The sequence below is a fragment of the Branchiostoma belcheri genome, unplaced genomic scaffold, assembly GCF_001625305.1.
Source record: "Branchiostoma belcheri isolate BF01 breed outbred unplaced genomic scaffold, Haploidv18h27 scaffold3, whole genome shotgun sequence".
Classification (NCBI taxonomy): Eukaryota; Metazoa; Chordata; class Leptocardii; order Amphioxiformes; family Branchiostomatidae; genus Branchiostoma; species Branchiostoma belcheri.
In genome coordinates, this window is record NW_017803909.1 from 8,807,077 (window position 1) to 8,821,479 (window position 14,403).

The 14,403-nt window shown below is 43.9% G+C and overlaps 1 protein-coding gene across 1 annotated transcript in view; it reads left to right on the forward strand.

The window, feature by feature from the left end:
• The first annotated feature begins 740 nt into the window (after nt 1-740).
• LOC109473437 (protein-glutamine gamma-glutamyltransferase K-like) overlaps nt 741-14,403 on the forward strand; it is a 16,253-nt gene continuing 2,590 nt past the window's right edge. Inside the window, exons 1-13 of the mRNA XM_019773297.1 lie at nt 741-864; nt 5,029-5,220; nt 5,878-5,990; nt 7,449-7,587; nt 8,146-8,264; nt 8,981-9,088; nt 9,879-10,053; nt 10,653-10,785; nt 11,419-11,522; nt 11,754-11,869; nt 12,602-12,740; nt 13,516-13,634; nt 14,156-14,321. Coding sequence (XP_019628856.1) covers nt 795-864; nt 5,029-5,220; nt 5,878-5,990; nt 7,449-7,587; nt 8,146-8,264; nt 8,981-9,088; nt 9,879-10,053; nt 10,653-10,785; nt 11,419-11,522; nt 11,754-11,869; nt 12,602-12,740; nt 13,516-13,634; nt 14,156-14,321 — 1,693 coding nt within the window. The 5' untranslated portion in view covers nt 741-794. The remainder of the gene's footprint in view (nt 865-5,028; nt 5,221-5,877; nt 5,991-7,448; nt 7,588-8,145; nt 8,265-8,980; nt 9,089-9,878; nt 10,054-10,652; nt 10,786-11,418; nt 11,523-11,753; nt 11,870-12,601; nt 12,741-13,515; nt 13,635-14,155; nt 14,322-14,403) is intronic.

Below are 14,403 nucleotides of genomic sequence, written 5' to 3' on the forward strand. Positions count from 1 at the left end.
CGTTGTTGGAGGAAAATAACCTTTTTAGAAAAGAATAACAAATTCTCCTCCTCCTGGTTTCAAAAGTGTCAATATAGTGACAGACAAACATAAAGTTTTGCTATAAAGTGAAGTGGTTTTCCCATAAGGCTGGCATTGAAACGTTGGGGGGGGGGGGTAAAGCTATCTAGAGACTGTTGTCCAACCAGCTTTTGGCTTTTGTATGCACGTAAGTAGGCCAGAGGTCACTGAAACTGAGGTCGTTTGTCTGTCTGAAGCAAGTGTATGTGTATCACGAAGAACTCAACTCAGAGCAGCTTTATAAGCGTAACTTTTTATGTTGCTGCACCACCAACTGACCATAATGATGGTAAACTGCGATGCTTAGAAGCCACGTGAAGTACAAATTTACACAAATGAAATAAAAAGCGCAAAACACATACGTGTATTTGTAGTATTAGACTGTTTTTTTTAAACGCATGACATACATGATTAAAAGTCATGGCGTGCTTGAGGCTGAGTTGTAGATTCTTCAGTTTGAGTATCTAAAATCAACGCATCATGTAGTTTTTTTTTCATTTCTGGAAGAAAGTTGTATTTCAGTGCATTTGTGAGTTGAAATTAAAGAAGAATCAGGCAGGACGTGCGAACCAGATATACAAATTTGTGGGCGTGTCTTTTGCTACTGACAAGCCCCAAAGGATCCATGGGAGATAATAGCCCCTATACTCGTATATATAGGCTGGTGTGTAGGGAATCGACTCATTTTTTTTTCTGCGCGACTCCAGAAGAAGAAGAAGAAGAAGAAGCTCACCATGCCTCGTGGACAGCAGGGCCCGTCACAGCTGCAGCGCCTGATGGTAGAGAAACCTCAGCCTGAAGATCGTAAGCTTTTACGCTTGTTTTTTTTTTTGCATAGAATGTATAAAGGTACTAGTACTCGTAGTTAGTTCCGTAGCTGTTTTTCTGCCGTATACGCGGTGGGTTGCTGATCGCTGTGTCTAGGTAGCCTCCACCAGGCATTTCTACGGGAATACGGATCGTAGAATTCGGCAAAAAAGAGAGTAAAATTGGCCAAGGGAGTCCTGTCGCGGGGAGGTAGCTTCTTTCTTTCTCGAGACTAACTGCGCGGCCAGTCAAACCTACAAGGCGGCCAAACTCCCCTGGCAAATATTCTCCTATATATAGCCAGTGTAGTTAGTCTGGTAGAGACTAGTGTCCAGGGCACGGGGTTGGGTTGGAAGGCGGAGCCCAACCCTCTCCTTCCACCGCCTTATACGTCCCCAACGGAGGTCAGGTATTCATTTTATATCCGTTTTAAGTGCCTTTCCCAAGGCACGACGTTTAGCCCGAATGTTAACCCGCAACCTCTCAACCTCGTGTGTCCTTGTGGCCTAGCCGCTAGCCATTCTTCGCCACCTCACATATTGTGCTGTATGTACCATTGCAAGACGAAGTAGAACAGATTGAAGAAACACATTTTAACGGCTGTAGATGGCCATAATCTACTTCTAACAAAGTGTTGGAAATCTAACACTTGGAATCGTTTCTGGTAAGAAATTCTTGTGGGATACAGTCGGAAACTAGAGCAAGACGCTACATGAAGCAAGCCCTTGTATATCCTGCTCATTCGACTGTAAAGAAATTCCGAGGACTCAAAACTCAAAACAACCTTTGGTCGAATTTGTGGATCGCCAGAAGATTTATAAATTGTCATAGATTCGACGTACTAGTATTTTGCCTGAAAATCTACTCTGTCACATTTGGACGGGTCTCAGTGACTCTTGAGACCCTAACATATGCGCAGTGATTGAGACACACCCACCGCATTACTGCCGAAGACGTGCGCTTCGGATATCACCGACTTGTCTGACGACCTATTTAACAGCGCCCATTTAAACGCTTGGCCCCTTAATTAAAATCTATCTTTTGGAAATTCTTTGTAATTACGCAGGCATTTTGTATATATAAGAGGGAAAACCGGTTCGAAACCACCTCCCGAAGTGGTTTGGGATCGAGGCGCTTTCAATGTGATTTGGAGCGTTCAGATGGGGCCACTTGAAACCGGCTTCGGCGGAAACCACATGTACGAGTAAAGCAACCTCTCAACCTCGTGTCCTGGTGGCCTAGCCGCTAGCTATTCCACGTCACCGCACATCTAGATATATGTATGTTCAATTTCAAGACGAAGTAGAACAGATTGAAGAAACACATTTTAACGGCTGTAGATGGCCATAATCTACTTCTAACAAAGTGTGTTGGAAATCTAACACTTGGAATCGGTTCTTGTAAGACATTCTTGCGGGATAAAGTCGGAAACTAGAGCAAGACGCTACATGAAGCAAACCCTTGTATATCCTGTTCCTTCGACTGCAAAGAAATTCCGAGGACTCAAAACTCTGGAAAGTACCTTCGGTCGAATTTGCGGATTGCCATAATATTAATAAATTGTCATAGATTCGACGTACTAGTATTTTGCCTGAAAATCTACTCTGTCACATTTGGACGGGTCTCAGTGACTCTTGAGACCCTAAAATATGCGCAGTGATTGAGACACACCCACCGTATTACTGCCGAAAACTGTGCGCTTTAGATATCGCCCACTTGTCTGACGACCTATTTACCTACGCCTGACGCCCTCTTTAAACCATTTAAAACGTATGGAAATTCTTTTGTAATTACGCAGGCATTTTGCATTTATAAGACGGAGAATAAAGGTGCCCAACCAGTTTTTGTATGCACGCACCATTGATCAGTTTAAATAGGACAGAGGTCATCTTTGAGTCCCAATCTACATGTAGCGTATGTACGTAACGTTAAGGCCACACAAAGTAAATTTTATAGATGACGTCCGCGCGCGCATTGATTTTGGCCTCTTCCTAGAAAAAAAAAACACAAGAAATTCCGCTTCCTGTAACTATGATCAAAGAGTCACGACAGTGCCGCAAATCGTCAGATTGACGTGAAACCCGTAACGCGAAGAAAGTGTCTATTGACAGGGCCGTCCTGTCAATAACAGAAAATTTGCACCATTGACAGGACCAACCTGTCAATAACAGACATTTTTCACTGTCCACTGTTCCACCTGATTTATTGCTGTTTTTATGATTAATAAAAGACTTCTTGCTTGTTACACTGTGTCACCTCATTCAATTTGTGTCCTAACATTTGTCGTCTCTTAGTATATTTCTTATCTAGGCATCTTGTTTTTTAGGGCCCTTCTTGTTTTTTTTTCGCCCTCTCGCATTAGATTTAAGTGTCTCCAAAGGACGTCATCCATAAAATTTACTTGGTGTGGCCTAATGGTTTATTAATTTTTTTTATTTATTTCATTTTCACACACCTGGGTAGCCCAACTCAGCTTTGACAAGTTGATTTTCAGTGGGGCCCAGTTTACAGAAATGATAAAACATAAGTTAATACTTAAACAGAAGTAACAGAGAATTGTATGTAAAACATAAATAACGCAGGTAACCAAATTATACAAAACAAGAGTTCCACGACCTCATACCTTCGCCAAATTATGTTAACCCTTGCGGTTGAAGAATTATACAATTATGATAATTGATTTTGCAAATAAGATCCTCATTTGCATGGGTTATATCAGTTGATCATATTCTCCACCCAATGACAGTCTTATCAAAAAGGCTGTTATAGCACTTCCTCATAAATTATGCAAATGAGGTCATGATTTGAATAAATTATGTTTATTGGTGTTCGCCTTCACTTAACTTATAAATGTGGCAAGTATGAAATTCCCAGCAGTTACAACTATGAAATTATAAAAATTTTCCATTAATTATGCAAATTAGGTCTTCATATACATAATCTATATCCTCAGATGTTTTTTTCATTCTCAATTACATGTCACAAGTGTTTCATAGTCCTATTATCGAACAAAGCAGATTTATAGAATTTCCTCATTAATTATGCAAATTAGCTTCTGATTTGCATAATTGTCATTTGATTATGTTAATCATCCCTTCAGCTACCTACATACCAAAAATCACGACAATACGTCAACCGGTTCTTGAGTTATCATCCATCGAAAATTTTTCAACAAATGCTCCTGCAGTTCCAGAACAAGCCGCTAGGTGGCCCAAACTCATGTCACTTCTTCCCTATCTCAAAAGCTATCTACTAACCAAAATTCGTGACCCTAGCATGTCCAGATCGCGAGATATCAAAACCGGAAGTTCTGCTGCAGTACCAACAAAATCCGCCAGGGGGCCCAAAATCTAATCATTTCTAGGTCTCATCAAGACCTACCCACCTACCAAGTTTCATGACAATGCATACTAAGCTTCTTGAGTTATGCTGTTCACAGACAAACAGACAGACAAACGCTACTGAAAACATAACCTTCTTGGCGAAGGTAATAAATACAGGAGATTACTTAGAGACAAACAAAACCGTTTAAGAAGTCCTTCGCGCATTTCGAGCGACTCTCCTTGACAGTTTTCCCCCTTTTTTTGCCGAATTCTACGTTTTCGGATGGAACTCACGTTGATAGGCCTGGTCGAGGCTAAAGTCCTTCCAGTTGTCGGTAAAGATAGAAAGAAAAGTTTTTGACACTTCAATCAAGTAAAAAAAAGTATACAGCTAATAGTATCGACATTATGCACTAATCCACGAACAAGCATCGCGTCAAACGTCAAAACATACGAGTTCTTTATTACAAGTTCATGCCCGAGCGAGGGCTAATTGTAAACAGACGTTGGCAAGAGCAATGAGTACAGAATGTAGTGATATGAAACTATATGCTAACATGAAGTTCTGCGTATACGATCTACTTATTTAACCTACCATCTCTACTTAAATCTAACAACGTTGGTATACAGGATAAACAGTGGATAACTGCTATTATATTCTATTCTATTGTACTATTCTTGCCATGCTATTAGGGGGTTTGACTTCTGCTCAGGAGGCAGTGGGAGATGAATTGTCCGACTCTAGCTTTGAAAAATAAATGGGTTGGGAGACTTTAGCAGTAATATAGTCTTGGCAAAGCTGATAAAGTCGATCACAATTCCCTTGATTCCTACCTAGCTGCCAGCGCCAATGGCGCACTCCGTGTGATGGGGATCAGCTTTCAGAAGGACGAGAACGGGCCCGCGCACCACACGGACGAGTTTGAGGAGAACTTCGTGGTCAGGCGCGGTCAGCCGTTCTCCGTCGGGCTGCTGTTCCACAAGGACTTCAACCAGGAGAACGACAAGCTGGTCATCGAGCTACAGTTTGGTAAGTTAACGTTATATGTCAAACTTCATACATGTTTTAAAGTTTAGAACATCTTTATCTGTATCATAAATCGGGATAGACAGAGAAGTAGGGAGAGGGGGGAGGTAGAGTGAGAGAGAGGGAGAGCGAGAGGGGGGGCGAGAGAGAGGGAGAGGAGAGAGAGGGAGGGAAAGAGAGAGAGAGGGGGGTAAGGAGAGACAGGGAAAGAGGGAGAGATCGAGAGAGAGCGAGAGAGGGAGAGAGAGAGAGCGAGAGAGGGATTGAGGTGAGTGAGAGAGAGGGAGAGCGAGAGGGGGGCTAGAGAGAGGGGAAGGAGAGAGTGAGAGGGAGGAAAGAGAGAGAGAGGGGGGGGGGAGAAAGAGAGAGGTAGGAGAAATAATCTGTCAGTAAAAAGGCCCAGCCGTTAGATACCCTACTTGCTCGTGGTAGCGATGAATCAATATACACAGGTTGTTGCAGTGGTGCCTAACAGTGGCCACCTCAAAAGATTTGATGCAAACGGTAACGGATCGGAGTGGACCATACATTAGCACCACCTAGCGATTTACAAAAGCAATGTAGAAGGTTTCACATGGGCGTCACTGGTACAGGTTTGACTGTGTTTGCATTCTGTTGTCATCTCGACTGAAACAATTACAATTCCATGTGCAACAACAGGCAACAACCCCCTGCCGAACAAAGGCACCCTGTTAAGGCTGCCTGTGGAAGACGCCCTGAAGGAAGGCGAGTGGAGCGCTGCGGTGGAGAAGGCAGAAGGCCGGAACGTTAAGGTGAAGATTCACAGCATTTTTACTGGCGGCGTCACGGGAATATATACTAGACTTTGACCACAATGTTTCGTGCTGTTAGAATACTGTATGAATTCATGCTTAGAATTCATTAATACTGCAGTTAGAATAGACCGATATTTCGCCACCTCCATTTTTTTTGGAGAAAAACATTCAGGCCGTCTACAAGAATAGTAAAGCGACGGTCACAACCCGCCGTGCGTGCTTTTTGTCCGTACGTTTTTTGGGAGGCTACGTCTGCTACGTTTTTTCTGAAAACGTGGGGAAGGAGTGGCGTCTACGCACGTCACTCGCACGTCACTCACACGGTTGCACAAAGTGTAAGAGTGTGGCCTGCACGCCAAGTCTGGCCGTGAGCGGTTGCGTGTATCGTACGTTGCGCAAGTGGTAAGTGAGTTGTACGTGCTTACAACGTACGATCTCTGTGCGATTGCCACTTTACCGTAAGGAGGCCGTACTCACACGTGCTTCTTCCGCACGGCACGTACGGGGCACTCGCGTCTCTCGTACTCGCACGCACGGGTGGTGAATCCGCAGACCGCACGTAGAAAAAGTTTTACATGCACTTCTACGGCGTTTCTGCGTGCTCCCAAATCCGTAGTATTCCATACGGAGGTGGTACTCACCACGCACGGATGTCCTACGTTTGCCCACGCTTTTGCACGTAGACAGCACGCAGAAGCACGTACGGCGGGTTGTGACCGTGGCTTAACGAATATCTGGAATGCAATGCAGGACTTCTAGAATGCACTTCAAACATCAAGGCTATATCGAAAAAATTTCATTCAGACGGTATTCCACCTCTAGTGTGAAGGGGTAGAAGTTACAAACGTGTACTACTGTGCCTTGAATTTGCCAGGACAGGACGTTGTCGCTAAGAACGATCGCAAAGAATGCATGGTAAATGTTGACGATGCTGACAGGTAATTGCCGATAGGATTGGTAACAATCTGAATCTGAACGCGGTGGAGGCCCAGTTGGGCTCTAGGTGCCATAATAAATGTTTTTTTTTTATTGTCCAAACAGTACCCGTGCAGTCGCAGCATTTATACGGCTGAATTGATGCAGGGTATCACACATAATAAATACAAATCACAACAATTACAACAATCAAATGATACACATATTTGTTCCACAATTATTTTTTGTGGAACTGTCGCAAGGGTCTGAGCGGCTGCCATTCGGCGCCACAAGGTGACCTCAATACGGCTTTCCCCAACCGAAGTTAGGTACCCATTCACACCTGGGTGGAGTGAGGAAAGTCGTGTTAAGTGCCTTTCCCAAGGACACAACGTCGGGGCGCATGTTCAGACATGTACCGGGTACGACCCGGGTCTCCCCGGTTCATAGTCGATTGCTCTAACCACTACACCACCCGACGCCACGTAGATGGCCATGATAGATGTTTCGCCACAAACCTTTGGTGTCTTGTTGTTACAGGTGCAAATCACGTCACCTGCTGACGCCATCGTCGGCAGGTATGCCATGATCGCCGAGACGACGTCGGGCGGCAAGAGGTTCCGCAGCGGACATGTCATCAAGAGCTCCATGGTCGTCCTCTTCAACCCGTGGTGCAAAGGCAAGCTTGTTTTCGCTAACACAGTGCCTAAAGCTAAATATTTGAAACTTAAGGCTTAGGCCAAGTTGATTTGATTATATGGGTGACATCCACTGGGAACACCAAAACTGATGCGAGCGTGCGAATAAAAACGTTTTGCAAAAAAACGTTGCTTTCATTATGAAATGTTCATGGTCATGAAGGTTGAACAAACGACACAGTATGGTATGGCGAATAATCTACTCTTCAAATTCATTTCTTTACATCTTCGTCTTTTTCGTCTGATTTTGGTATTCTACGACATTGGTATCGTTTTCAAATATTTTTTTCAACTTACGGTTTCTCCTTTTTCAACTGTTGTACGATTTACAGTATGGTCGAAAACATTTTTTGGAAACGATCGAAAATTCATACTTTACACGGGGTTCCTCACTTAACTCCAGGGAAAATGAGTATTGTCCTGTCGTGTATTTGTCCTCGATCTGCGATGGCGGTGGCATGAAAATAAGTTGATATAACTTGATATTGTGCCGTACCATGTCTACTCAAGAAATAATGGATTAAAAAAATCCATTTCAGACGATCAGACGTACCTGGATGATGACGCCAAACTAGAGGAGTACGTGCTGAACGAGCAAGGGTACCAGTACTTTGGGAACAAGAACAACATCAGCCAGCGGCCCTGGATCTTCGGACAGGTAATGTCATACTATAGATCCTTGTCACAGCTTTTGTAAGACCATATTTCCCCAAATCGTCCGAATTCATTCTACATTACAACAGCGGCATTGTTGAGACCATCTCTACATGATCATCTCAAGGAAAATAAAATACGTATTGTTTAAAGTTACAACTTTAAGTCCAACACAAATATTCCGTCACCTAGAGCTTTCGACCAGTCACTCTGGGCTTCTTCAGTCGACTGACCCAGTGAGGCTTGTCACGTTGCTTCTTTGAAGTGTGACGTCTGAACCAGAGTGACTGGTCGGAATCTCTAGGTGAGATAATGTGTTGGACCAAAAGTTTTAACTTTAAACATGTAACTATACGTATACCAACACAGATGAACTTTCATGATAGTAAAATACGTATTCATAACGACTATTGTAAGTGGGAATTCCGCAGAGACGAGAAAAGTAACCGAAAGATTGAAGATTGAAAAACAAGTCACATCCAACTTGTGCAGTTTTCAGTGAGGGTACAATAATCTCGTCACAACGGTCATCCAATATCGATATCTCACAATGATCTGTCAATGATCTGAAAATAATCTTTGAAGAAGTTTATCTTCACTGACCTGTCCATGATCTTTCACTGATCAAAACGACCAATTAATTGGTTAATAATCATTTGTAAAATCAGTTGTTTTTCATCGGTGGCTTACCTTTTCCACAATCGTTCCCGTCCCAAACAGTTTGAGCCGGGCATCCTGGACGTGTGTCTCATGCTGCTGGAGATGTCCGGACTCACGGATAACTCCAAACGGACAGCCGTGTGGGTCAGCAGGGCCATGTCCAAAATGGTGAGTAGCCACGTTCTTTATCTGTATCTGCATAGCCGGTATAACTGCCATTCGGCGCGGCGTAACACACCAGCTTCGTAGGCACGCGGCGCGGCGGCAGCTGGCTACATTACACCTAGCCCATGGACATCTAACTCTAGACATTGTTTGAAGCTATCTTATGACAATGCCCCTACTGTACTTGGTAACAGTGAGTTCCACTCTGCGATACTTCTAGGAAATAATGCATTCTTGAACACCTCAATCCTTGGTGTTTAGTTTTTTTTACAAACTAAGTCTATCCTTGACGGCTCTTGGAGGGTGTATTTTGCTGGCAATCCTGGTTTCTGGGTGTACTTAGCTTCCCTTCACTCTTAAACCACGGCCGGTCGGTTTAAGGATCTTAATATCGGTTAACCCTTGAAGACTGAAGAACATGAACAATTCTGTTGGATTTTTCTATCTACACAACCCCGTCGCCATGTTTGTATGTTCGGTGACAGTTTTAGAGTAAAAGTAGCATATTCTGAAATTACCGAATTTTTGTAGCATTGTCGGTAATTTTGCCGCAAAGAGGATACTACTTTCAGATGATTTTTTTCGGGCATACATGCAGCCAAACGTTTTTTTAACGGATTGGTCCAATGCAAGGCCTATACGACCACTTCACGGCATTGAGCTAGAAATATGAGAGAAACGTGGCTATGTCAAGAGATGACGGTGAACGTTTGATTTGAAAGCCTGTAGATTGTAGGTTGGTGGGTTGTTACGAATGAGTAAAGAAATAGGCTTGATTGTCCGATTGATGCAGGTCAACGCTGACGACGACGGCGGAGTTCTGGTAGGAAAGCCGTTTGGACCGTACTTGGATGGGACACCTCCCACTAGCTGGAACGGCAGTGTGGAGATCCTGCTGCAGTGGTACAGAGAGCGCCAGCCGGTCAAGTACGGGGAGTGCCTGAGCCTCTCTGGTGTTCTGACCACAGGTAAGGGACTGGGGCTTCTTATTAGGGTTTTTCGATGTTTGAAGTAAACATGCTTACGGAGGTGTCTCTGACTAATATCATTGGTTTATTACAAACACAATACTATATACTACAGCACTATAACACAGTACACAACGACACCACTTTGCAGCCATTAAGCCGGCTGAATTGTGTGATTTAAAGCGAACTAACACTATCCTATATATCTAATCTCCAAGCAGATCATACGGTGGCAAGACAGTATCCATAGGTCAATAGATAGTGTCTTGCCACCGTAGGATCTATTTGGACACCCCCCCCCCTTGGCTGAGGTTTCCTATCTTACTTAAGAATGAAAGTTCATCTGTGTCGGTATACTTCATCATGACAGAAAGGGCTAAACTTTCAGACCAACACTAGTGAGTAAATTGGGACTTACCCTTACCCTTCTACTGCAGCTTCCGGGACGTGACGTCGGAAACACGTGCTTTTAGCCGAGGGTCGTACGTGTCAGATAACCTGTGTCGCCCCCCGTCTCTGTTCAGTGTTGGGCGGTTGGCCAGAATGTACAACCCCTTCTTCACTCCTTTACTTATCTTACCTTGTTGTTTTGGCTCCAGTGCTCCGTTGTTTGGGCATCCCGGCCAGAAGCATCACCAACTTCGACTCGGCAGTAGACAGGGACGCGTCCCTCACTCTGGACGTGTACGTGGATGACCAGGGCAGGCCTCTGCAGTCGGGCGACAGTATTTGGTAAGGGCCCTGTCACGCACGATTGTCGTATAATCCCAAAGGAGAGCATTCTTGGGTTAGCCGTGCAGGTGTCGTACATGTACAAGATTCAGCTGTCTTGGTACCGAAAATATTGTCACAACTTTTTCGGTACCAAGACAGCTTAGGCCCCATTGTACGGATCGAGCCGATTCGGTTTGATCCGGCTCGATCCGGCTTAAAGCAGGATAGGGCCTGTTGTGGTGTTGGCAGTTGGTTCTGTCACAGCCTGCTGGAAAATCCCACGGAATCAAAATCGTGCCGTTCAAGGAAAAATAAGCGTTCTTCCAAAAGAGATAGATAAAAAACTTTGTCTATAGTATCATGTATCAATTGCCAATTGGTTAGTTATGTTGACCGAAGGAAAATCTTGTTTTTACTCAGTTTCTTCCTCTTCTTGTACTATGTCGCGACCTACATGTATGACCTGACCAATGACATGATTTGTTGACGTCTGTCACCATGGTGACTGGTGTTGGGTTACATAATGCTCCTGTCACCATATACTAGTAGTACATGTATGTGAATGTGTTTGAGTAAGAATTAACAGAGCAGACCATGTCCGAAGGTAAATGTTACTTCTCTAGTTTTGAATGTTTTTTTCTGTCTTGCTAGGATGTTCCACTTGTGGAACGAGGCGTGGATGGCCCGGCCTGACCTACCCGTGGGGTACGGAGGCTGGCAGGCGGTGGACTCCACGCCGCAACAAGCCAGCAACGGTGAGGCTATATATTCAAACCATTCTTTACTTTATTTTTACTTTTCTTTATTGGGGACTGACATCACATCAGAACATGGGTAATCAAGGCAGTCGAAACCGGTCGTAGATGACCCACAAATACAGACGTTATACAAACATAGATAAAGAAATTTAACTGCAAAGTTTTCTGGTAGGTTTTGAAATGCCTCTTGTTCTACAATGTTCAATATCTTGAAACTACTGCCTGCAGGAGTGATGCAGTGCGGCCCGTGTCCCGTGGCTGCAATAAAGAACGGACAAGTCTACCTGCCATTCGACACCAGGTTCGTGTTCGCCGCTGTGAACGCTGACAGGATGGTCTTCCAGGTAAGGCCGCACAACACAGTATTTATGGGCGAACCCCGTAAGTAGTCCGGGCAGAAAGTAGTGCTGCACAATACTAGAGAAAGGTGCAGAGATTGTTCTGTGCATGGCATCGAGATGGAACCTGTGGTAAATGTTAGAGGAATACGTCAGTTTGGAGACTGTAAAAGTTGAAATTTGACCTTTGTTCGGTTAGCGTAGATTTGCGCCTTGTTACTGTCACAGCCTAGTGCTGTGCGCTTGCTGCAGTTCCATGACCTTCCGCATAGCGCTTTTAAAAGATTGCGTCACGAGTGAACTAGCCGACAAACTTTAGCCGATTTTCACATATTTTATACATTATACCTTTAACGCAAACATATCCAAGTTCTGTACCTAACTTTTGCACCCTATTATATTTTTTTACCGCGTCGAGGTATCCCCATAGGCCGGAAAATGTGTCCTGCTACCTTGATCAATCCGTATCCGTAAAGTCTCGTGTGAATAAGGTCACGTGTTTGGAACCGTACCTCTCGCGAGATTACGTTTTGAAGTGATTGGTCATTCATTATTCTGATGAAGGCGACAGTGGTCGTTGAAAATTTAATCTTTCTGTAAATTTGATCTCTCTGGTCATCCATAAAAACGACTTGCTGTGGCCTAAATTCACGCCCAAGCCCTCTAGAATGAGCAAAGTACTGGCTTATTGTCTCTACGTGTCTCAAAGTAAATCCATTTCTTACTTTGTCCTATTAGGTTTATGATGATCCGGAATACATGCCGATCATTATAAAGCGTCATGTGGATAAGAGCGCTGTCGGCAACAACATCAGCACCAAGAAAGTGGGCTCTAACGAGAGGGAAGACATCACCGAGAACTACAAGCATCCAGAAGGTCGGTCACTATACTCATCTCCTACTGTCACGTACATTGAGTGCTAGTGTACTAGTACTGTTGCAGAGTCTCATCTGATGGATCATTGTCGAAATCTATTATTTTATTTATTTTTTATTTATTCGTTTATCAAAGAAATCTATTATACAAATATATGAAAATTATATATACGTCGTCATAATCATCATCAGTCGTCGTTGTCGTCATCATCATCATTATCATCACCGACAGCATCATTGACTCTATGTCCACTCTTTCTCTCCAAGAGATCGTGTCTTCTACAATGTCAAGTTATAACCAAATGGCCCAAAAAAGTCGGCTTATCGGCTTTAAAAGATATTGCCAGAAAGCCCCCTGCAGTTCCAGAACAAGCCGCTAGGGGGAACGAACTTACACCACTTATTCCTGACAAAAAAAGCTATATGTCACCAAAAAGTCAAGACCATAGCATGTTCAGGACAAAAGATACAAAAACCGGAAGTTCTGCTGCAGTACCAAGGTCATCCACCAGGAGATCCATACTTTACCTTGACCTTTGTCTTCCAAAGATTTACCAACATACCAAATATCATCACAATCCATAAAGGCGTTCTGAAGCTATGATGACCACAAAGTTGCGGAAACACACACACACACACACACACACACACACACACACACACACAGACAGACAGACAGACACACACACAGGCACACACACACACAGACAAGCCAAATGATTACCTCCTTTTTTCATGGAGGTAATTGACGCGGCGATATAATATCTGTCCCGCAGGTTCGGACCAGGAGCGGGTGGCAGTCCGCGAGGCCGCGCGGTACGGCTCCAATCCGGGTGTCTATGAGGACGTCGTCAAGAAGGCCGACGTGGAGTTTTGGGTCAACACCTTAGCAGAGGTAAGCGCGTTACTGAAAGTTGTGGGTCAAGGCGAACATTCAATGAATAACTAGAAAGGCCGACATTTGCTTTGGAGCAAATGTAGCGGGTGGCTTCACCACATTTTACGACTTGGCAAGGGAAAGCAGGAGAACACAAGGGAAAACAATTTACATTGATATAAGTATAGTATGAAGTAACAACAGTTGGATAGCTATCCCCTACATAATTAGTTAGGATTTTTAATTGCATAATGCAAACTGTTGATTTTCAAGATAAAAAGAATGCTGGAGCAGGAAAGCTTGACATACCTATCATAACACTTGAATGCATTTCATACTGTCAATATGGCATGGCTTTGTACAGGTGTTAATTGAGTTAACCCAATCAAATCCCAACAGCCAATCAGCAAGAAGAATGGAGGAAAGCTGCATGCCTATTGGTTCCTTGCTCTGCATGCCATTCTGATGACTCGAGCCCAAATATGGTAACACACTGCAATAGTACGTTTTCTATAACATGATGTTGGTTCTATACATAGATCAAAATGGGAGAAGACATCGGGATCACCCTGTACATGAAGAACACCAGTACGGAACCTCGTCACGTCACAGTCAGCCTGACGGCCAACGCCTCGTACTACACCGGTGTACCGGCTGCACAAATAGGAGAGCTGGAGAAGGAGGTTGACCTTGAACCTGGTGGAGGTAAGATGTCCTTTTTCTCGCATTGTTATTAAGTTAAAAATGTACACTCCAAATCAATTGCCAAACCCAACTCCCAACTGAT